Source organism: Equus asinus, chromosome 5, assembly GCF_041296235.1.
Source record: "Equus asinus isolate D_3611 breed Donkey chromosome 5, EquAss-T2T_v2, whole genome shotgun sequence".
NCBI lineage: Eukaryota > Metazoa > Chordata > Mammalia > Perissodactyla > Equidae > Equus > Equus asinus.
This window is the reverse complement of record NC_091794.1, coordinates 32,600,556-32,626,372: the sequence shown is the minus strand read 5'-3', so window position 1 is coordinate 32,626,372 and position 25,817 is coordinate 32,600,556. Positions and strand designations below refer to the sequence as shown.

Below are 25,817 nucleotides of genomic sequence, written 5' to 3'. Positions count from 1 at the left end.
ACCTCTCCTGAAAGTGACATCTCACCCCACCCATGCCAGCTGAATAGACGACTTTCTTATTTAACAACTTCGGGGTTCTCTGTGGATACTTTAGATGGCCTAAAGTGTCCTGGAGTCTGGCTCGGAGTTCATATCTGGTTATGCTAACGACCGGTTGAGAGAAAGGAACTGCCAGGTAGGTGGGGAGTTCGTGCAGAGAAGCAAAGCAAGAAGGCTCTTTTTCCTTGTTAACAGTTTCAAGTAACATTTCCTAAGGGAGCAATAAAAACAATATTCCTTTACATCTACTGATCAGGAACCTTTTCCACCCAGTTACAAATGAGTGCATCACCCGGACATTGTAAATCCTAATATTGCAGGACTGGTAAAACAGGAGAAGAATGAAAGTTAAAGAATTTGAATAAATACTTTACATCTTTCTGGCTGTCCTCTTTGTTCCCACTCTTCTCACTTGCACTCTCACTTCTCACTCTTTAGCTCTTATGTGGAATGCCTACACAGCGTGGCTGATGAGTGGAGTATGTCCACGCCTGGGATCCAAACCAGCGAACCTGGGCTGCTGAAGCAGAGCACATGGAATTTTAACCATTCAGCCACGGGGCCAACCCCCGAGTTTGAGTTTTACAATGAAGATGGAGGTAGTCTTTTCCACAAAGAGAAGAGTTCATTCATGCTTGTGTAAAGCAGGTTCTCTGGGAATGACGATAAATCCATCTGACTTCAAGATTATACAGTTTAATTTACCACAACTTCCTCCCTTCAAAAAGTTCTCTGGGGGCTGGTCCCATGGTGCAGTGGTTAAGTCTGGAGTGCTCTGCTTTGGCAGCCCAAGTTTACAGGTTTGGATCCCAGGCACAGACCTACACCACTCCTCAAGTCATGCTGTGGTGGCGACCCACATACAAAATAGAGGGAGACTGGCACAGATGTTAGCTTAGGGCTAATCTTCATCAAGCAAAAAGAGGAAGATTTGCAAGAGATGCTAGCTCAGAGTAAATCTTCCTCACCGAAAAAAAAAAAAAGGCTCTGTATTAGGCAGAGTTTGGCTTGTTATCTCCATGATATTGAAGAGAGACTCCAAAACACAACAGGAAGGAAAACTTGTTCCTGTGTATAAGAAAATGTGCCAGTTATCGCATAACCTGTCTAACTCAATCCTATATAGCACAGCTAATAGAATCTCTGCTGTCCGTTGGCTGTTAACTGCAGTTGGAGGACGTAAGGGGAAGAATGAGTTCTGTTTATTTGATTAGCATGTTGGAAATAAATGGCCAGCTGTTTTATTTCTTAAGAAAACAACAAACAAGCCTCAACTGTTTTCTCCTAGTCAGCTGGCCATTTGCATTCCTCCTTACCTTCTAATGCACACTCCTCCTAATTCCAAATGACAAGCAAAAGGAAAGGAGGGAAACACACCCCATAAGAACCCCAAATCTAAATGAAAGTACTTTTCAAAGCAAGATATAAATAACGGCAAAATAAGAGTGACAAAATGATATCATTTAGAACTTCAACAACCATGGCTAGTGATAAATAACTGCATTCAGAAGCCACTTGTGTTTTTCTGCAATTTTTAATGTTCTTCTAAGTCTGAAATTCCAGTATTCTGGCTTTCCAAATACATTCTGTATTTTAAGAGCCACTATTACTCCTAATTTAGGACAGTATTGAACCATACAAGAATTTACATGGAGTTATGATATCACTTTTTCATAGTTTTATTCCCTGCCTCCATTTCATATCAAATGTTACTGTACAATTAATATGTTCTAATAAGTTTGAGATGCAAGACACTTGTGTAAGAATACTTTTTAAAATTTTCTTCTCGTAACAAATTAGATATGCTTCAAATTCCCAAGGAGACTTACCATATTTCTGTAATATATAATATTTAGTTGAACTTGAGGGATTATGATTTTTTTAATCACTTTTCTTTATTGGAAGTGGGGGTGATGATAGTGGTAGCTGTGTTAAGTATTAAGAGCCTGAATTAGAAGACCTCTGTTCTTTTCCAGCAACCAACATGCTGTGGTGACCTCGAGCAAGTCACTGAATGTTAATCTGTGTGAATCTGTCAGTCAGTTTTTCTCAACCAGATAGATCTCGGACACTTGCCAAAGTTGTTTACTGGCCTTGGTAGAGGCAGGTGTAAAGGCGAATGTGGGGGTGGAGGCAGGGTACGCAGCTTGCAAAACCACAGGTTAGTCAACTCTAATAAAGGAAAACACTGCCGAGTCTCAAAATAAAAGATTAAAGAGATACTCAGCAATTGAAATGGGAAACACACATAAAACTGACATTCAAATGAGCAGTGCTCACAAAAATGCAGGCAAATGGCTCTCATGGAGGCTTGGCAAAACAAGATCTTTGGGGAAAAAATCCTCAATAATTCAGATACTTGCATTTATTTTAGGTGAAGTGAGTTGATTTTAGGTAACTGAGTGTGTGGCAAATAGGTCATTTGACAAACTGACTTTTGGTCTACCTCCTAGCCTAAATTTGGATAGCTATTCCCTAATTGTCCACCTAAAAGACAGTAACAATTTATGACCTACATTTTCACAAACATGGACTATTGACACTTTTAATCTCTGCAATGTGATTGATGGATGTGTCATCTCCTTCCTGCGTTCATTCCCTCAACTCATTCATTTAACAAATATTTACTAAGCACCTACTATTGACCAGCCACTATACTTAGGCACTGAGGATTAAGCCCTTAACAAGACAGGGCATTAGCCAAGTTAGAGGAAAACAACATTTTCAAGGTCTGTAAGTGGAAATGAGCATGGCATATCCAAGGAATTAAAAGAAGAGTAGTAGGAATGGATCAAAGAGACAGAAAAAGAGGGAGGATAAAAACATACACAAGTGCACTGTCATGAAAGTCCTTGTTAGGGGTGCTGCGTTTTATTCGAAGTGCAGTGGAAGCCACTGGGGGCTTTCAGCATGGCTGTGAGCAGATTTTCATTTTTTTAGAAGTCTGTTCTTTCTGCCTACAGAGTAAAACCTGATCGGGACATGAGGACCAGCAAGGAGGCTGTCACAACAGTTTAGTTCAACTATACCGTTGCTTTGAACCAGGGTGGGAGCAAAAGGAGTGGAGAGAAGCAGGAAATCTTAAGTGCTATTCAGAGGTGGCAGCCATCAAAGTGTGGTAACCAGTCAGAGGGGAGTAGGAACTGAGGGCAATGTTGGATTGAAAGTTAACTTCTTGGGGCTGGCCTGGTGGTGCAGCGGTTAAGTGCACACATTCTGCTTTGGCGGCCCTGCGTTCGCTGGTTCAGATCTTGGGTGCAGACGTGGCGCCGCTCGGCAAGCCTTGCTGTGGTAGGCATCCCACATATAAAGCAGAGGAAGATGGGCACGGATGTTAGCTCAGGGTCAGTCTTCCTCAGCAAAAAGAGGAGGATTAGCAGCAGATGTTAGCTCAGGGCTGATCTTCCTCAAAAAAGAAAAAAGAAAGTTAACTTCTTGGGATCTGGTTTGAGCTACGAGGTGAGTGATGCTTTTCATGGAGACAAAAAACACTGGAAGTTGGGGAGGGCAAATTGACTTCATTAATTTGTATTTCTATGAGTATATGTGAAGTTGAACACTGTTTTTCATATACTTATAACCTGGAACACAACATGCACTCAACAAGTATTTGTTAAATATTTATCACTGCATAAATTCCCCTTTGCCCATTTTTCAATTGTGTAGACCTTAAAAGCATGGGCTTTACAGCCTACAAGGAGTTGTTTAGAGGATTAAAGAGATATAAATAGGGGCCAGCCTGGTGGCATAGTGATCAAGTTCATGTGCTCCTCTTTAGTGGCCTGGGGTTTGCGAGTTTGGATCCTGGGCCTGGACTTACACATTGCTCATCAGGCCATGCTGTGGCAGTGTCCCAAATACAAACTAGAGGAAGACTGGCCAACAAATGTTAGCTCAGGGCCAATCTTCCTCACACACACAAAAAGATATAAATATGTAAGATGCTTTGTATGTCGTAATTGCTACATAAGTGATTCTTCTTCTTATTACTAGCAATAAACAAGATATAAATTACTAATAATAATAATTTATAGGCTCTGTCAAATATTAAAGATAAGTGTTTGCTTGTAAATATTTTGCAAATTTTCCACTTATTTTAAATAAGCTTGATTTATTGTATCTTTTGTATTTACAAATCTCACGTAGTCTTTCTCTTCATATTTCTTGTCTTTTGTCATTCTAAGAGCTTTTCCTCTCTTACAATTATACAAATATTCTCTTGCGTTTTCTTCTAATAGTTTTATTTTTTACACTTATTAATATAAATAGAATTTATTTTTGTGTAGTTTTTCATATGCAGCAGAGAACTCTTTTCCCACCATAGTTAACTAGCCAATCTACCCAATTAATGTACAATACACATTATCTACTATTTTAAATGCCACTTTGTAATATATTAAATTCCCATATATAATAAAACTCTCTTTTAAGTAATTAAAGAAGTCTATACAAAAATATCCACTACTACATTTTTTATGATAATAAAAAATCTCAACTTCCTTAATATTCAGCAGTAAAGAACTGGTCAAATAAAGTATGCTTTCCCCATATAATGTAGCCATTAGATATAATAAGCTGGATCTACATGTACTTACATGAGAAGAAATCCACAATATATTGTTAAGCATAAAATTAAAAAAAAATGCTGAAAATCAGTATTTATAGCATTGTCTTTTTTATCAAAAATAAAATAATTATAAATAAATATATAAATATTTACATATGCATCTGAAAAAGTTTGGGAGTATACTTACCAAAATTTAAACTAGGTAAATTTATATACAGGGGCTAGGATGAAATAGACATACAACAATCTTTCACTTTTTACCATATATACTTCTGTATTGTTGGAATATTTTTACAGATCACATGCTGTATTTCTATAATCAGGAAATAAACAAAGGGAAAAAATAACCTTTACCTGCAATGGCTTCATAGAGACCAGCTTTATACCCTAAATACTCGTACTCTTCAAATCTCTGAGGCCCCCCACACAGGGCTCTGCACTCCATATCTTCGCTGAAATATTCTCTTAAAGCTTGTTCAAAGCACTTGATAGCTAGCTCAAAGTCATCAGCCTCATAATGTTTAACTCCTGCACTGTAACTCTCCTGCAAAGAAACAAAAAAGGTGTTTTTATCAAAGAGCACTCCAGGGGCACCTGAACAGCAGGATTTGGCAGAAGCAGGCTCATTCAGGTAGGTGGTGTATTAGACTCTTGTGCTGTGGAAGGATAAAGAAGGATTGCCCTGGGAGAACAAGTATAACTTCCCTGGCTTCACCTGATTGTAGAGGGGAAGTACGTACTTAGCAAGCTGACTGCTGTGGCACCAATCAATTTCATTTTCTTCCTGAGTACTCAAGACTGTTTTTTCAAACCCCTCTGAATTGTAGGTAGGGCCATGCATTAAAGGGCAGAAAGACTGATGCAAGTGGACATGACATCCATTTCCCGTCCTGGCCCAATTAAAAAAAAAGGCTTCCCTCTAAAATCTTCCTTTCTTATCCTTTTCTTCAATCATCTTGGAGGCCATACATTGAGAATGGTGACATCTCCAATTGAAAAAGAAGCCCTGCCAACATATTGTGATTTCAAGTAAGACTTCATTTAAATAAATAATTATGTAGCTTCAAAAACAAGAATTTGAAAAGTATAGGTATAGTGGAAAAACCAACCACTGGGCTGGGAGCTGGGAATCCAGTGTGACCCTGAGCAATTCACACCAGTTTCAACTCTTATGTGTAAAATTAAAGTGTAGGGGTGGGCTGAAGCATCATGGTTACAGCATGTTCTACTTTTCACCATATCATACTGATTTTCTAAGTTAATTTTCATTTTCTTTCAATTTCAATTTTTTCAACTCCGATAATTACAAGATTTTATCTAAGAACTCAGAAAGTATAAAAGTGCTATTCTATTGGAAATCGGGAATCAATTTGAGATATCCATTCATAGGAATCTGCTTTGAGTCAAATGAGACCTAGGAGTACTTAGCTCCTTCTGGTTGGGGCAAGGATTCCTAGAGCTCACCAGGTGTGGTTTGGCTTCTCTATCGACCAAATGGAGCGCTTCAACGCCGGCCATCGTTCTGTAATTCTCAATGTTCTGCTGCATTTCCATGTGCTCAGGGTTGGCCATGAAAAACGTGTGGGCTGCTTCCACCGCCTTTTCCAGCTGGTTAAGCTATGGAGAAAAAAAAGGACCAACTGAAGGCAATATTTCTAAAATAGGCTCAGTATTAGTCGAAGGTCTCAGAGATTGAAAGTGTCCCAGTTCACATGCACTCAACTCAACTTCCAAACTTGGAGGAGGAGTTTAATAGAAAGTGATCCTAAAATGATATGCAGACATTTTGGCTTTGGTGAAAACGGATAAGTGTATTTTGTTCCAAGTTTATTCTCTTCCCCCTCTTTTCTAAGCCATCTGTGTTTTCTGGGAAATTCAATCTATATGCTTCTGTTTGTTTTATGATTAATCAAAATAAAACCTTTCAACGCTGTGCCACCTCTAATTCACATTCTGAACATTTTTGTCTTTTATTTTCTCTTCTCTTCATTTTGTTCCTTCGGCCTTTAACCTGGACAATGAAAGGATAAACAAACCTATGATTTTCCAAAGGATGTGACTGTATGTACCTCCCACTCCAGAAAAATTTTTATTAGCCTTTAGAATGTGAAGGATACAAAGTTAAAAGAAGCAAATTATTCCAATGCACAAGAGATGCTATAGACAGCACATAAAATGGTCTACCACCCTCCCCTGATTGAGGTATTTGATTCCAAACTTACAACTTTGATTTTCATTAATACAAAAGGAAGAATCCTTAATAATCACTACATAGACAACATAAATCTGCACCTAAACCATTTTATATACTGCTCTCCATATAACACACAATGATGCATTTTTTAATAAAATGGAATTAAATTTATCCAGTTTAAGACATTTTGCCCTAGGCTTTAGTCATGGAGAATGTTTACAGACAGATCTATTTGCCCTATCTCAGAAAAATGAATATTCACATTAGTAGTCTTTTTCATGGTAAAATTATGTTTGATCTATTTTGAAGTATGAAGAAATGAAAACTCATTGTTATTGAACAAGTAAATAAAAAACCATGGGACGGTATAAGAGATTCAACTGAGTCTGCTTTTGACAGCCTGGCTTCTCAAGTATTAGTAAGAAATAGAAAGAAGCAGTGGGTTCCCAAGTCCTCACTCACTGCCATCTTATGATAGATAAGGAATCTTAGCCCTCATCACAGAAAACATAAACTGTCCTACTTCAAGACCTGACACCCTTAACTTTGTCTAATTATAGTAAAACCTTCCCTTTTTCCCTTTAATTTGCATACTCAACTACTGGCCTTCCTTCCATCAAGTCTTGCCTGAAATCAGCTTTCTCTGTCACTTTTATCTTTCTTCTCAACTTTGTGCTCCCAGAATTATTTTGGCTGTCAAAGTCACTAATTTTGGACCTGGTTTCTTTCTTAATTTAAACTTTCTCAATTTCTCACATACCAACACACATAAATATGAACTGTATAGACATCTACATAGTGACAAGTGTTTAGGTATAGAGGAAAAAGAATAGGTTCCAAATTTGGTGTGTGTCTGTACTTACTGATCAACTCAACCTCAAAGAAATCATTTAGACATATGTGCCTCAGTTCTCCTCTAGGAAAAAATGCTCACAAAATCCCCATGCCACCATCTACTACACAGAATTTTGGAAGGATTTAATCGTGCAATATATTTGAATGTGCTTCAGAAATCACTAAAACTCTAAAAAAGATAAACAATAGAACACAATTTATAAATGATCTATCAGTTTCAAGAATGTAAATATGCTCTCATTAATGATGGGTACAGTCTGTAACTCCCATGGACACATAATTTTTTTTTTTTTGAGGAAGATTAGCCCTGAGCTAACTACTGCCAATCCACCTCTTTCTGCTGAGGAAGGCTGGCCCTGAGCTAACATCCGTGCCCATCTTCCTCTATTTTATACATGGGATGCCTACCACAGCATAGTGCGCCATGCGGTGCCATGTCCACACCCGGGATGTGAAGTGGCGAACCCGGGCCTCCAAGAAGCGGAACATGTAGACTTAACCACTGCACCACCGGGCCGGCCCGACACATAATTTATGAGGACATAGTAAGGTACCTGTGGTTGGTGGAAACTGCCTCCAGTTAAGAGTCAAACTGTAAGTTATGAACAAAACAGATCAGCACTGACATACTCTGGTTCTATAGCACCTGCCATTAAGGTTGATGGAACATAAATAAATATTTATGTTTTTTACTTTTCTGCCTTCTTGTGTCGCTCGGGCTGTCCCACTGACCTAGAGATCCTTTGTCCCTTGGATTTTTTCTTATTGAAATCTGACATATCCTATAAGCCTAAACTTAAATCCTTCCTTCACTAAGAGATCCTTTCTCAACCCTTTAGCTATGGTCAAGAACTGCAATATTACCTGATCCTTCTTCCTCTACTGGAATGTATCACACTCAGCCATATGCAGCTACCTGAGTACATTTGTTTTGCCTAGTAGAGCTCTCTGAGGAGAGGGACCATATGACTGACTTATCTTTTTGTTTTCCACCTACTTTACATATAGATGATGTCTATGATATGTCTAAGAGAGAAAAAATTTTCTAACCTGTAAATGTTTGCCATACAAATCAAAAGTATATTAAACATGAGTGTGCTTCATAAGGTGTAATATACTAAAAGGATGTAAGTTTAACAACAACCGCTCTGAAGTGATCATTCACACTGAGAGCTTCCAATACTAAAATCACCGACGCATGTGGATTCAGTAGCTCTTAAAAACTGTCAGCCAATGGTGATAAACCGGTTCCTTTTCTTAAATTTGACCACGTTGGTTTTTTGTTTATTTGGTGCTTTCCCCATTTATAGCCCAGTATTGAAAATAACACTACCTTCACTGATATAAATACAAAGACGATTCCAAGACTTAAGGTTAAACCGTGAAACTTATTCATGAACTGGTCATGGCTTTCAAATTATTATGAACCACTTTAGGAAACTGGAATTGGCTGCCAGTGTCTATAAAACTGGCCATTATTTTAACTGAAAATTTGATATCTTTGTACTCCATTTTAGAAACGAGATACACAGATCTGAAGTGGGAGGAAAAGTCCAGCTGAACACAAGTGCTGCATCCAACGCCATGTTGTTGGATGGAGATTACTACGAGGACTTGTAAGTACTGGTTTTCAGCTAAGGAACCATCTACCAATTACTCCATTGAAGCGAACAAAAAGCAAGCTGCATTTAAAGGCTCCAAACTGGACTTCAAGACCAAAATATAACAAACCATAGGAGAGAGTAACTGTAACGTGAAGGTAACTCTACCCATTAGAAAAATAAATTGCAACATAAAGAACAACTGAGGAAAGGGGAATGATTTGACAAGAAGACAGTATCAGACTTTTAAGGGATCCCCACTGCTCCCCTGAGATATGAGAAATACTGGGAGGAAATGCCTTCAAGAAGCATTGGGTCATTTCATCTCAGGCTGTGAAGAACCAAGGCCAGCATTTTCTCCTGCCAGCCCAGAAGCACGACGTATGTGGCAGTCATGCTGCATGGAAAAAGAAACGAACACTGATTAAATCAACACCCTGCTGACATTCAGAAGTTACTCTGTCCACTGGGGAGTGAATCAGACTCTTCTGGTTCACAAATGGTTCTCCATACTAGTAACAAAGGAGTACTTCAAAAGTACACATTGACTACTTAAAAACCTTCAGTAGCTAACCACTGACCACAAAAGAGGTTCCAGAAGCTACGTGCCATGACATTCAAGAACCTCCAGGATTTGGCCCCTGCCCTGTCTTTCTAGCATAATTTCCTCCTATCTGCCATTATGCACACTTTTCCCAGAAAAGTTCTAGAAGAACTTTTAGAAGTTTTAAATTTACAATCCCTTTATTCAAGAGATCACACTCAGGCCCACTACTCCAGTTACACTCAAATTCTTTATTTCAATCATTCACTTATTCAGTAAATTTATTTTGCATCAAATCTGTGCCAGACACTATGATAGTTGATGAGAAGACCTACATGGCCAAAACAAAGATCCTGCTTTCTAGATGCTTACAGTCTTAAAGAAGGGGACGAGTCTCAAGTAAATAAGTCACTTATGAAAATAATTTCAGATTGTGCTAAGTGCTATGAAGAGATACATGAACAAACAATACTGTGGGAGCTCTCTGAGCTTGAAGTGGAAGAGGGATTCCTTTGGATAAATTAGTCAAGGAAAGTCTCTCTGCAATGGGATTTTTGAGCTGAGTCCTAAATGTTGAGAAGCCAGTGGTGAGCAGAACAGGAGGAAGAGCATTCTAGGAAAAAGAAAGCCAAGTGAAAGGGCCCTGAAGTGGAAACATCTTGACCTGTTTTAAAAGCAGAGTAGAGATGAAGGAAAGAGAGAATGGAGAAGTTGGAGAAGGACAGATCACTTGTAGGCTACAGTAAGAAGTTTGAATATTATTCTAAGTGCCAGAGGAAACCATTAAAGAATTTTAAACAGTATCTGATACACATTGTCAAATGATAACTCAGACTGCTATGCAGAGAATAGACCTTTGGTAGCAGGCAGGAGAACACTGCAGTAATTCAGGTCAGAGGTAATGCTTTTACTTTGCAAAATAAAAATAGGACAGCATAGCTCAGCCCCCCTCTCTTTTCCCCTCTCCCTACCATTCTTTTCTCTTCCTCTCCATTTTGCCCATCTTTGCTGAAGCATGGTTCTCAACTCAGAAGGTGGACACATAGCATGAAAGGAATCAATTCTAAAATTTCCAAACATGTTTTAGGGAAAATACACAAATTCTCTCTCTTCTGAATTAAGGGAAATATGAAGCTCAAATATTTTAAATATGAAATTTAGAACAGTTTGTAAGACACATGCAAGAAAGAAAGGGACTAATTCTAAAGCACATTAAACCACGTAAAGAACACTGTGTACTTCTGAAATAGAATATTTAGGATTACTTTCGATCTTCTGAAGCCTTTTTATACCATCAGGGTAAAACATCACACCCAAAATAAGTAATTTCCATTCTTCTACTCAAACATCACATTTTCAATAAACAAGGGAATTCCTTCTCTACTTTCACCACCCTAACTTTGGGAATTCATCCAAAATCATGCATTACATTTCGATGAGTGCTATATTTTTTTTTTGCCTTGGCTCTTTAATTAAATTTCACAACATAGCAACTTTATAAAATGTTTAACCCCAGAGGAGGCTTCTTACCAAGCGACAAGCATATAAGTACGCACTGAAGATATCTCGTTTCTAAGTCACTGCAGAATTTTTAAGTTCTAGTTAGCAGCATCCACACAATAGCTGGAGAGAAAGGAAGTCACCAGATTACAGCATGTACATTGTGCTAAACGCTAACAATTCATTGGTTAAAAACTTTATTCTTCCTTTTACGGAGCAGTAAGATTTCTTTTTTAATAACGGTAACAACACATTTTTGTACATATTTCAGCACTTGCTAACATCTCCAAATTTACCTGAAATTTTTGCCAACCCAAAGATAATTTTCCTTCACAAAACCAAATAAATACATAAATAAATTAAAAAAAAATTGAAGCATAACAAGAAGGACCTACAACTAGAATATACAACTATGTACTGGAGGGCTTTGGGGAGAAGAAGAAGAAAGAAAAAGAAAAAAGATGTTAGCTCAAGTGCCAATCACTAAAAAAAAAAAAAATTGAACAACATATTAAAAGAATACCCTTAAAATAAAGACCCCTCATATTTTGAAACAAAATTTGGAAACTGTTTCAACTACTGAATTAAACTAAATCCTATAAATTACAGTGTTTCAAATGTAAATACCAGACCTTTTTTGTATGAGAATTCAATCTTTATTTTAGGAAATTCCTAAACATTTCCAAATAATGGTGTCCGACCTTTACAGAATCAAAGAAAAAAAATAGCCATATGAGAAACAACTTTGCATTCTTATTTCACAATTCCTGGTGATAAATCCTTTATGTTGTTAATATATCTTGTAAATATATCTTGTAAAAAGATCCATATATTGAATATTTTCATAATTCAGTTATAGGAAACAACTGTTTGTTTCCCTTGACAAATTTATAAAATTAATTTTACCAGACATTGAAGACTACATAATATACTATGTTGTTCTTTTTGCCTTGGCTATGAGGAAGCTCAGAAATGAAATTTATTCACATTTACAGTAACTGTTTTGTGCTGGGTTTCTAGTATATCAAACTGAAGCTGGTATAGTTCCATTTTTTCTTTGAGTTTTTGTTTTTGTTTCCACTTCAAAAATCTAATTCTCCAAATAATTGCTTTACCAGGGTAACTCAAAGCCCTTTTGGACACAGGAAAGGTATAATTTATTCAAAATATAAACTCCTGTATTAAGGAAAATTTCTAGTAATTAAATTCTTTCCTACATTTCAATGTAGAAAATTTAGAAAACTTTTGGCTTTAAAGAACACATACTAATTCACAAGGTAGGTGTTCATGCTAATGTAGAAAACAACTTATCTTTGGATTTATGGAATGTTAGTCTAAAACGTAGTCATGGTTATAAGTAAATATTTATAGCTTTCAAAATGCTATTTGGTAAGGATTCAATGGGAAATGACATTTCTAAAGAATAACATTTTCTCTGTGGAGTAAGTTGGAAAGGAAGAATATGTCTTATTAACGCATTTTCTTTTGCCAAATTGCTTATGCTCTTTCTTTCAATTACTTATGGTCCTGAGCCTGATTAATAGACTCCTGTCCTTTCTAAACACTCTAGTGAAGTTTTAATCTGATGTTTACAACTTAATGTTAAACACACATGGTGAATAGCCACTGTCAAATGAAGTTACCCTTGTGAGCTCAGTAGAACAGCAGATTCTATCAGCTAAGTTTGCAAGCAGGCTTTTTATCTAAATAAAAACCATCTTTCAGGGTAAGGAAAACACTAAAGTGAAGAAACAGAACTTTTAAACATGCTATTTCAGATTAGAGACTATTTAAAACAAAAAGTCTTTGACGTTTTTAGAAAAAAAAGACAACTCAAAGTATTAGCCAAAAAATAAGTGCATGCTTAATTGGAAAAAATCCCTCAAGCCATCTGTGTATTGTCTAACTTCCTAACAAGAGAACAGCCAAGACTTGGATGCCTGCTGCGTAAGGAGGCGAGAGTACTATCTTAGTGAAGGAATATGGGCAAGTCATATCTGCCACGGATCAAAGGAAATGAGCGTGTGTGGCTTATTGGTATGTGACTGTTGTTTTTGGTTCTAAACACGGGGGCAGGGTAAGATTGAACAACTGGGCAGGCATCTTAATCTCTGCGGTGTTGTCCAGAAGTCTCCCCTGAGGTGTCAGAGGATGACTAATGGTTACCGAAAAGAAGCTTTGGGCCAAGACCTCTCTGACATTTGCTTCCTGCTACTGTTTTTGGAAACACAGCTTTAATCCTCTTCAAAACTTTCTTTGGAAGGTAGATGTCATTCATTTCATACTCCAGTTTTGCCAACGTCCCACGACTATTGTAGTAGTCATCACTTTAATGTGTTTAAAAATCTTATCTGTGTGATTTTGAAAAATAAATAAATAGAAATCTACTGTCCATTTTTTGCGAGCCCAAATTGTCCTCCTGTCCTTTGTGACACCCATCGTGGTAAGCACCACGTTGTTCATGAGGTTGTTAATAAGAATTTACCCTTGCATATTGTTGTACAGTTTGCCAAGCACTTTCAATACTACTAACAAAAATAAAAGTAATAAAAATGGTCACTTATTGAGGGTCTACTCAATTCCTATTGTGAAATTCTTTAAAAAGCTGACCGATGAACTCTTACCTCACCTCAGGCCCAGTGCAGAAGCAGTTGATCTTTGTTTACAAGGACACATGATGCTGGAAACCATCAGCTATAACACCAAGTAGAAGCTAGCGCTGGGACAGACTGAGTTGCCCTTAATGAAGTCATGGTATAAAAACAAATTTTGTTGTTCTAACTCATGCTTTGCTTCTGTGTGGTTTTCATTATAATAAATGGAGAAAAGTGTTGTCTTTCCCTAGTGACCCATTTAAAAAGTCCTAGCTGGCCATCACTTTCCTACAGCCGACAGCCAGCTCCCTAACTGCTCACTACCAGAGTTATGTCTCTGCCACCATCAGAAGCCAGACAACATTTTTCCCCCAAATGATACAAAGTTGCAATCATTTGAATTTATTTGTCAAACATGATTGCAGAATAGCAATGGGCTTTCTGCTTCTAAGATATCCTTTAAAAATCAGCAATGAAATGGTTTCATATAGACCGGGCACTGATTTTTTCTGCTCTTGAGAATATGAAAAAAATTTTCAAAAATTTTTTGTGCCTGCAACATTGTTTTGTGACATAACAAAGTGATGGGCATAAAATGTTTGTCACAGATGAGAAAGAATGAGACGTCTGAGGACTGAGAATCAAAATTCAGATTAATTTCCTGTTTCTGTCATAAGGACCCATGTTTCCTGAGTGGACCGCTAATGGAGGCACAGAGGTCAGGGAAAAGATGTAACAAATTGCATCTCACCTTCTTAAAAGTTGTAAGAATGTTAGGATAACATTGGAGATAGCCCGGCAAAATTGATGACTGGGGGAGGGCTTTAGGGTTTAGTAAGGATATAGAAAAATGCTGTCATTACAATCTCTAACGTTTCCCTTCCATTTTGATCTCCCTTCCCATCTGTGTTTATGAAACAAATTTAACATTCCACCAAACCACTCCACTGTGAGAAATATAAGAAAAGCAAACAAGCAAATCAAAAGCTTTTCCACTTGTACCTTTTTGATATAAATATGCTACATTCCTCTGTGGAATACAAACTCTCTCTTGCTCCTGTAAGGGTGGAGAGATTTACTTCAAAAAGTATTTCAAAGCATTCAGTGCAGCTCATGTAAAGTAATGCACCATGGCTGTTAGCCAAAGAGTTTCACTCCAAAGACCCCTCTTGGAGAGGACTTCAAGAAGAGACTAAGGTCATTTCAGGTAGTTAACCCAGGAAGCCGGCTAATGGGTGCTCCTAACCTGACAGGCCACATGGTCTTACTAAAGACGTGGTCTTGATGATAGAATTCTTTCAATGTTTCTTAAGCTCCTCTGGCATCATACCTGCACTTTTAAAAGTATTCGGCCACAGCAATAACCTTCAGGCTGTATTGTGAATTAAATATCCCTGCCATACGCACAGGTTAAACATAAACCCAAACATTTTCTCTGTACCTCAGCCAACAGACTGCACTGGAAAGCAGTTCCAGTTCATCTGAATTTCTGAGGACGTTAAAGCTTCGAGAAAATCCACTTACTTACTGAACATATCAGGTAGTCTGAATTCTTCTGTTACTTTTGTGGCGCTTGCATTGGTCTTATGGATACTAACTTCAATTAACCATAGATATAAAGGGCTAGAAAGGCCCTTTAACATTTAGTATCACTGTTTCATTTGGCAGGTGGAGAAAGGATTTGCACAGAAAATTAGTGACAAGACTATGGTTAGAATCTACATCTTTTATTAAAACATTCACAACACACATCTGGGATTTTAGTCCCTATTATTTCAAAGTAGAGTTGAGTTCATGCACATCTGGCCCATGTAACGAATGTTTGCTATCACCTCTGCCATAGAAATAAATGTAATAGATGTTCTCTGAGGATATAAATTATAGGGTTCTTGACCTTTTATTAAACACAGTCCAGTAGGGCAAGGAGACATACACAGGCTATTAATATCAAGAACTAACTTTCTACAGGGTTAGAAGGCAGAGAGAATGGATAACAGGCAGTACAGTGCTGTAGAAATTGAGAGAAATTTGAAATTATAGTAACCTGGAAGGTTCAGGGAAGGCCTCATTGAGAAAATGGGACTGAGGCTGGGTCTTGAAAAACAGAAAGCATGTGATGTCTCTGATGCAGAACAGGGTGAGCATGGAGAAATAGGAGTGACTCAGATGTTTTTATAGAATAGTAATTTGGCTGACCTGGCTCACGTGGAAGGTCTAGACTGCAGAGTAGCGAGAAGCAAGCTTGAACAGGGGCAGGATTATGGGGATCTTTGAACACCACACTGAGGTGTTTTGATTTTTATTCTTGGAAAAAGAGAAACAGATGTATCTACATGTGCATGTATGTGAGTGTAGTTGTAAAAAACTCCCCTGCCTCGTTGCAAAAAATTTGAAAACATAAAGACTACAATATTTGAGGTAGCCATGGAAAAAACTTTTAAAGACTTTATTTTAAGGGAGCAATTTTAGGTTCACAGTAAAATTGAGAGGAAAGAACAGAGATTTCTCACATACCCCTGCCCCTCCATAGGCATAGCCTCACCATACCAACATCCCCCACCCGAGTGATACATTTGTTACAAATGAGGAACCTACATCAACACATCATAATCACCCAAAGTCCACAGAGTTCATTCTTGGTGTCGTACATTCTATGGGTTTGAAGAAATGTATAATGACAGGTTTCCATCATTATAGTATCATACAGAGCATTTTTACTGCCCTAAAATTCCTCTCTTCCCTGTCTATTCTTCCCTCCCTAGCCCAACCTCTGGAAATCACTGATCTTTTGACTGTTTCTATAGTTTTGCCTTTTCCAGAATGCCGTATAGCTGGAATCATACAGTACGTAGCCTTCTCAGATTGGCTTCTTTCACTTAGTAACATGCATTTAAGGTTCCTCCGTGTCTTTTCATGGCTTGCCAGCTCATTTCTTTTTGGCACTGAATAATAGTCCATTGTCTGGATGTACCACAGTTTACTTATCCATTCACCTCCTGAAGGATGCCTTGGCTGCTTCCAGGTTTTGGCAATTACAGATAAGGCTGCTATAAACATTCATGTGCAGGTTATTGTGTGGACGGAAGTTTTCCACTCCTTTGGGTAAATAACAAGGAGCACTATTGCTGGATGGTATGAAAAAAACATTATTTTTCTAAGAAACCGCCAAACTGTCTTCTGGAGTAGCCTCACCATTTTGTATTGTCATTAGCAATGAGTAAGAGTTCTTGTTCCTCCACATCCTTGCCAGCATTTGATGTTGTCAGTGTTCTGGATTTTTGCCATTCTAACAGGTGTGCAGTGGTATCTTATTGTTGTTTTAATTTGCATTTCCCTGACGACACATAATGTGGAGCATCTTTTCATACACTTATTTGCCATATGGATATCTTCTTTGGTAAGGTGTCTGTTAAGGTCTTTGGCCCACTTTTTAATTGGGTTGTTTGTTTTCTTATTGTTGAGTTTTAAGAGTTCTTGGTATATTTTGGATAACAATACTTTACTAGATATGTCTTTTGCAAATATTTTTTTCCTAGTCTATAGTCAATAGTCTATCTTCTAATTCTCTTGACATTGTCTTTTGCAGAAGAGAAATTTTTAATTTTAATGAAGTACAGCTTATCAATTATTTCTTTCATAGATTGTGCCTTTGGTGTTGTATCTAAAAAGCTATTGCATACAGAAGGTCATCTATGCTATCTTCCAGAAGTTTTATAGTTTTACATTTAGGTCTATGAGCAATTTTTAGTTAATTTTTCTGAAGTCTCTATGTGGATCATTTTTTTGCATGTGGATGTCCAGTTGTTCCAACACAATTTGTTAAAAAGACTATCTTTGCTCCATTGTATTGCCTTTGCTCCTTTGTCAAAAATCAGTTCACCATATTTATGTGGGTCTATTTCTGGGTTCTTTATTCTGTTCCATTAATCTATTTGTCTGTTCTTTCACTAATATCACACTGTCTTGAACACTATAGCTTTACAATAAGCCTCGAGGTTAGGTAGTGTCAGTTCTCCCACTTTGTTCTTCTCCACCAATACTGTATTGGTTATTCTGGCTCTTTTGTCTCTCCACATAAACTTTAGAATCAGTTTGTGAATATGCATGAAATAAAATGCTGGGATTTTGATTGGGATTGCCTTGAATCTATAGATCAAGTTGGGAAGAACTGACATCTTGTCAATATTGATCTTCCTTTCCTATGAATATGGAATATCTATTTAGTTCTTTTTTGATTTCATTCATCAGAGTTTTCCTCATACAGATCTTGTACATATTTTGTTAGATTTATACCAAAGTATTTTATTTTGAGGGCATGCTAATGTAAATGTTATTGTGTTTTTAACTTCAAATTCCACTTATTCATTGCTGATATATAGAAAAGTGATCAAATTTTGTATATTATCTTTGTATTCTGCAACCTTGCTATAATTGCTTATTAGTTACAGGGAGTTTTCTGGTCAATTCTTTCAGATTTTCTACAGAGATGATCACGTCATCCATGAACAGAGAGTTTTCATTTCTTCTTTCCCAATCTTTCTACCTTTTATTTCCTTTTATTGCCTTATTGCGTTAGTACAAACTTCCAGTATGATATTAAAAAGGAATGGTGAGAGAGACATCCTTGCCCTGTACCTGATCTTAGTGGGAAAGCTTCAAGTTTGTCACCATTAAGTATGATGTTAGCTGTAGGATTTTGGTGCATATTCTTTATCAAGTTGCAGAACTTTTGTCATGAATAGGTTTTGGATTTTGTCAAATGCTTTTTCAGCATCTATTGATATGATCATATGATTTAATTTACTTTTTGGCCTGTTAACATGATGGATTACATTACTTCATTTATTTATTTATTTACTTAATTTTGTGAGGAAGATTTACCCTAAGCTAACAACCATTGCCAATCTTCCTCTTTTTTTGCTTGAGGAGGATTAGCCCTGAGCTAACATCTGTGCCAATCTTCCTCTGTTGTTTTTGTAGTTGGGACATCTCCGCAGTGTGGCTGATGAATGGAGTAAGTCTGCACCTGGGATCCAAACCCACGAACCTGGGCTGCTGAAGCAGAGCATGCAGAACTTTAACCACTGGGACAAGGGGCCAGGCCCTACATCAACTGATTTTTGATTGTTGAACCAGCCTTGCATACCTGGGATAATTCCCACTTGGTTATCATGTATAATTCTTTTTACACATTGTTGGATTCAATTTACTAATATTTTGTTACAATTACATTCATGAGAGAGATTGGCCTACAGTTTGCTTTCCTTGTAATATATTGTTTGCTTTTGGTAGTAGGGTAGTGATGCCCTCATAGAATGAGTTAGGAAGTAGTCCCTCTGCTTCTATCCTCTAAAAGAGACTAAAGATTTGGTATAATTCTATGTTTTTTAAAAAATTTTTATTTTTTATTTTATTTTTTGAAAAAGATTAGCCCTGAGGTAGCATTCACTGCCAATCCCCCTCTTTTTGCTGAGGAAGATTGGCCCTGAGCTAACATCCATGCCCATCATCCTCTATTTTATTGTGGGATGCCTGCCACAGCATGGCTTGATAAGTGGTGTGTAGGTCTGAGCCTGGGATCCAAACTAGCAAACCCTGGGCCACCAACAGAAGGTGTGCAATTAACTGCTGCACCACTGGGCTGGCCCTGGTATAATTCTATCTTAAATGTTTGATAGAATTCACCAGTGATTCCTTCTGGGTCTGATGCTTTCTCTTTTGGAAAGTTATTAATTATTTCAATTTCTTTGATAGATATAGGCCTAATCAGATAGTCTATTTCTTCTTGTGTGCATCTTGTGTAAGATTTGGCAAATTGTATTTTTCAAGGAATTGGTCAATTTCATCTAGCTTATAAAATTTGTGGAGACAAAGATGTTCATAGTATTGCTTTATTAACCTTTTAATGTCCCTGGGATCTGTGGTGATATCCCTCCTTTCGTTTCTGATATGGGTAATTTGTGTCCTCTCTTTTCTTAGTTAGTGTGGCTAGAGCTAATTATTGTTTTTATTGACCTTTTCAGAGAACCAGCTTTTGATTTTATTGATTTTCTCTGTTGACTTCTTGTCTTCAGTTTCACTAATTTCTGCTTTAATTCTTAATATTTCTTTTATTATGCTTACTTTGGATTTAATTTGCACTTCTTTTCTTAATTTCTTAAGTCGGAAACTTAGATTATTGATTTTCAATCTTTCTTCTTTTCTAATATATGCATCAAATGATATAAATTTCCCTCTAAGCACTGCTTTCACCGCATCCCACAAATTTTGATTTAACTTGTGTTTTCAATTTTATTTAATTTGAAATAATTTTTAATTTGAGATTTCTTCTTTGACTCTTGTATTATTTAGAAATGTGCTGTTTAATCTCCACATATTTTGAGATTTTCTTCTTACCTTTCTGTTATTGATTTCTAGTTTAATTCCACTATGGTCTGAGAGCAGACGTTGTATAATTTCTTTCTTGGTTTTTTGTGTTTTTAATTTGTGTAGGTGTGTTTTATGGCCCAGAATGCGATCCATGTTGGTGAATCACATCTTGGTGAACAGGAGCTTGTGAAAAATGTGTATTCTGCGGTGTTGGATGAAGTGGTCTATAGACCTCCATTATATTTAGTTCATCTATTGTGTTATTGAGTTCAACTATGTCTTCACTGATTTTCTACCTGCTGCATCTGTCCATTTCTCATACAAGGGTGTTGAAGTCTCCAACTATGATAGTGGATTCATCTATTTCTCCTTGTAGATCTATCAGTGTTGGGCTTATGAGTTTTATGCTCCATTGTTAGGTACATACACTTTAAGGATTGTTACATCTTCTTGAGCATACATTACCATTATTTAATGCCCTTCTTTATTCTCGATAATTTTCCTTGCTTTGAAGTCTGGTCTGAAATTATTACAGCTACTCCTGCTTTCTTTTGACTAGCATTAGCATGGTATACTTTTCTCTATCCATTTACTTTTAGTCTATATGTACATTTATATTTAAAGTGTATTTCTTGTAGACAACACGTAGTTGGATCTTCTTTTTTGATTCACTCTGTTGATCTTTTAATTGGTGCATTTAGACGATTGAAGTTGAAAGTGACTATTTATATAGGTTGATTAATATTTGTTAATGCTTTATATTTGTCGCCCTTGTTCTTTGTTCTTATTTTCGTTTTCCACTCTTTTTGTCATTTTTATTTTAACTGAACATTTTATATGAATCTATGGTCTCTCTTTTCTTAGTATATCACTTATATTTTTTTTTTATGCTTTTAGTGGTTGCCCTAGAGTTTGCAATATACGTTTATAACAAATCTAAGTCCACTTCCAAATAACGCTGTACCACTACACAAGGAATGTGAGTACCTTATAATAACAAAATAATCTGAAATTCTTCCTCTGGTCCCTTGTATTACTGCTGTCATTCATTTCACTTATATATAAGCATTCATAATTGAATACACACACACAGAAGCATCCATAATGGAACACATTGTTGCTATTGCTACTGTGAGCAAACTGTTATCTGGTAGATCAATTGAGAAGAAGAAAAACAAAAGTTTTACTTTAATTTCACTTATTCCTTCTTCTATGTTCTTCCTTACTTCATGTAGATCTGAGTTTCTGACCTACATTTTCCTCCTCTCTGAAGAACGTCTTTTAACATTTCTTGCAAGTCAGGTCTACTGGCAACAAATTATCTCAATTTTTGGTTTTCTGAGAAAGTCTTTATTTCTCTTTCCCGTTTTTTTTTAACTCCCTGGATATTTTCTTTTTTTAATTTTCTTTTCTTTCTTTCCTTTCTTTTCTTTCCTTTTTTTTTTTTTTGGTGAGGAAGATTGACCCTGAGCTAACATCTGTGGCCAATCTTCCTTTTTTAATTTTTTACCCCCAAAGCCCCAGTACGTAGTTATATATCCTAATTGTAAGTCATTCTAATTCTTTTAGCTAGCATGCCACCACAGCATGGCCTGATGAGTGTTGTGTAGGTTCATGCCCAGAATCTGAACCAGCAAACCCTGGGCCACTGAAGCAGAGCACACAAACTTAACCACTGGGCCACAGGGCTGGCCATTTTCCTTTACTTTTGAAGGATAATTTTGAAGGGTACAGAATTTTAGGTTGATGATTTTTTATCTCTAAACACTTTAAATATTTTACTCCATTCTTTTCTTGCTTTCATGGTTTCTGAGGAGATGTTGGATGTAATTCTCTTCTTTGTTCCTTTACAGCTAGTGTGTTTTTTCTCTTCGGGATTCTTTCAAGCTTTCTTCTTTATCTTTGATTTTCTATAGTTTGAAAATAATACACTAGGTGTAGTTTTTTGAGGCATTCTTCCTGCTTGGCGTCCTCTGAGCTTCCATGATCTGTGGTTTGGTGTCTGTCACTAATCTGAGGAAATTCTCTGTCATTATTGTTTTAAATCTTTCTTCTGTTCCTTTGTCTCTTTGCCTTCTGGTATTCCCATTACATGTATGTTACACCTTTCATAGTGTCCTGCAGTCCTTGGATATTCTTTAATTTTTTTTCACTCTGTTCTCTTTTCTTTTAAACTTGGGAGGTTTCTATTGAGATATCTTCAAGCTCAGAGATTCTTCTCTCAGCCTTTTCCACCTACTAATATGCCTATAAAGGCATTCTTCATTCTCGTTACTATGTTTTTGATCTCTAACATTTCTTTTTTATTTTCTTAGGACTTCTATGTCTCTGCTTACATTGTCATCTGTTCTTCCATGCAGTCTACTTTATCCTTTAAAACTCTTAGCATATTAGTCACAGTTGTTTTAAACCTCTGGTCTGATAGTTCCAGTATCCCTGCCACGTCTGCCTGAGTATTATCTCTTTGAATTGTATTTTTTGCCTTTTGTTATGCCTTATAATTTTTTCTTGGTAATCAGAAACTATGTACCAATTAAAAGGAACCACTGTAAATAAGCTTTTAGCAATATAGTGGTGAGGTGTGAGGAGAGGGGAAACATTCTATAGTCCCATGATTAGGTCCCAATCTTTTATTGAGACTATGCCTTTGGACTGTGAATTTCAAAAGTATTTCTCAGGGGCTGGTCCTGTGGTGTAGTGATTAAGTCTGGTGCATTCTACTTTGGTGGTCCAGGTTCGCAGGTTCAGATCCTGGACATGGACCGACACCACTTGTCAAGCCATGTTGTGGCAGTGACCCACATATAAAATAGAGGAAGACTGGCACAGATGTTAGTTGAGGGGTAATCTTCTCAAGCAAAAAAAAAAAAAAGTATTTCTCAGTTTTTTCTTTTTCTTCTCTTCTGTTAGGTAGGGGAGAATGGAGAATGACTAGTGTGGGCTAGAACTGGATATTTTCCTTTTCCCACATGGAAGGCTAGAGCTAACTGGAGTTGGGTACTACCCTTCCCCTAGGTCGGTTAGGCTCTGATTATATTCTGACAGGTTAGGCTCTGAAAAACTAGTTTCTCCTGAGGGAAAGTCTTGTTAAGAAGAACACAGTGGGGGCTGGCCCTGTGGCTAAGTGGTTAAGGTTGCATGCTCCACTTCAGCAGCACCAGTTCAAATCCTGGGTGTGGACCTAGCACTGATCATCAGGTCATGCTGAGGTGTTGTCTCACATAGCACAATCAGAAGGACCTACAACTAGAATGTACAACTATCTACTGGGGGACTTTGAGGGGAAGAAGAAAAAAAAAAGAAGAAGAAGACTGGCAACAGATGGTAGCTCAGGTTCCAATCTTTAAGAAAGAAAAAAAGAAGAACACAGTGGCATATTTCAAAATGGTTCCTTTTTCCCTCCCTCTGCCAGATGCATGAAGGGATTTTTCTCTGATATTTACCATGAGAACCTAGTCAAGTTCCTAGAGGTAAATCCCACCAAATTGAGGAGGACCTTTATGACTGAGTCCCCTGAGTTTTTAAATCTCAGAGTTGTCCAAATTGAGTCTCCAGCTATTTGTCAGGTTCAAGTTTTCCTACCCTAGCACTGGTTCCTGCAGTGGTTTCTGCTCATCAGTCCCTGCTCTGTAAGCCATGACTCCCAGTATTCACCTGTCTCTCTCTCCAATCTTGGGGGCAGCAGTTTGCCCTGTGTCCTCACCTCTTTTACAGATACTAAAAGGGTTGTTAATTTTTCAGTCTGTTCAGCTTTTTACCTGTTGCTAGGATGGAATGATGAAATCCAAGCTCCTTACAGGTAGACCTGGAAACCAGAAGTCTAGAAGACTCCTCAACAGGGTGAAAGGTATGAGAATGGAGGCATATTATCAACTTGATGATATCCTCTCACTTATGGAAAGATTAGCTTGGTTATTGTAGGGTAAACTGAGAGCAAGGAAAGACCAGAGAAGAAGCAAAGTTCTTGGGAAACACTGTAATCCTTTTTCTTAGGTAAAGAAGAAGAAGCAAGTTGATTGTCTTAGTCAGCTTGGGTGCCATAATGAAATGCCATTGATTGGGTGGCTTACACAACACATATTTATTTTCTCACAGTTCTGGAGGCTGGATGTCTGAGATTAGGGTGCCGGCATGGTCAGGTTCTGGGGAGCACTCTTCCTGATTTGCAAATGGCTGCCTTCTCACTGTGTCCTCACAGGGCAGAGAGAGAGTGAGCAAGCTCTCTGATATTTCTTCTTATCAGGGTACTAAACCCTCTCCTGAGGGCCACACCCCAATGACCTCATCTAAACCTAATTACCTTTCAAAGACTCCATCTCCAAATACCATCACCTTGAGAGTTCAAGCTTCAACATATCAATCTGGGGGTGGGGGGGGGGACACAATTTAGTTCATAGCATTAGTCAAAGGAAATGTAAAAGTAAGGACACTCCTCAAATTTCAAAGCCAGTCGATTAGGAATATGATGGAAACAGCGATGACTAACAATATTCTTCAGGTGGTTCCAAATTTTGGTTTGGGGTTGGAGAAAATAATCATTTCATTTTGAGCCAGGTTGTGTTTGATATAATGGGAAGGCATGCAAAGGAATACATCTTCTTAGTAGTATTGCTAAGACTGAATGTTGAGCAAGGTTTTCACTAGAGGCACAGTTGGAGTCTTTGGCCCAAAGAAAGCCAAAGAGAAGAGTTTCCAGAATGAGGGAACAATCAATTATTATAAATGACTCAGAGCAACCCAGAAAGACAGGAAAAAATGTCTTTAGGTTTTTAGTTAGTCCTTATCTTGCTAAAAAGTGTATTCCCCTGAATGTTCATAAGACATAAAAAAATGTTTTTATAGTTAATAAAGTATAAGATAAACTGTATTAAAAACTAAATGTTTATTTAGGGTAAGACTTTTAGAAGATTTAATATGCTACTGTGATAGTTAATTTCCATGAATGAGATTTTATATTCCACATTTTTCAAACTCTACCAAAGAACCATCCTTCCCACTTCAGAATGGCTCGGAAAATTAATAAGCTTTCTGAGAATCTACTTTGTTAGTATACACACACACACATACAGACATATATCAATCTGCAGTTTGGGTAAACTCCACTAACTTTGATGAAAGAATGGCTTTAATTGTAAAATCATCACCTGAGTGATTCCAGAGTCCCAAAATGCAAAGACTGAAATGGTCCTTAGAGATCATTTGGTGTAAGTCTCTCTCCTCTACTCTACTTACATAAATAAGATAACATATAGAGTGAGAAATTATTCTCAGAGCCACATGGATCCTAATAGAAGTGCTGGACCCCAACCTGGGCTTCTAATTCCAAAGTTAATGATTTTTCTAGTATACTTCATTGTGTCTGACTAAGTGGCCAATCTCCTTATTCAACAGGAAGATGAAGAAGGCACCATTTTGAACAAGTGTATATAAAAAAGTTCTACCCAAAATATATTCCTCCAAAAGTCAGAGAGAAATAGCTTTCTCCATGCCACCCAGAATAAACTAAATTAAAGTTGCAAAGTAAGTGCTAACGAATATAGAAGAGAATTATAGG

General features: G+C 37.2%; 1 protein-coding gene across 1 annotated transcript in view; it reads right to left on the bottom strand.

The window, feature by feature from the left end:
• Window positions 1–25,817, bottom strand: part of P3H2 (prolyl 3-hydroxylase 2) — a 152,066-nt gene that overhangs the window by 28,486 nt on the left and 97,763 nt on the right. Inside the window, exons 2-3 of the mRNA XM_044771297.2 lie at window positions 6,071–6,223; window positions 4,961–5,150 (exon numbers count right to left, since the gene is read on the bottom strand). Of these exons, the coding sequence (XP_044627232.1) occupies window positions 4,961–5,150; window positions 6,071–6,223 (343 nt within the window). The remainder of the gene's footprint in view (window positions 1–4,960; window positions 5,151–6,070; window positions 6,224–25,817) is intronic.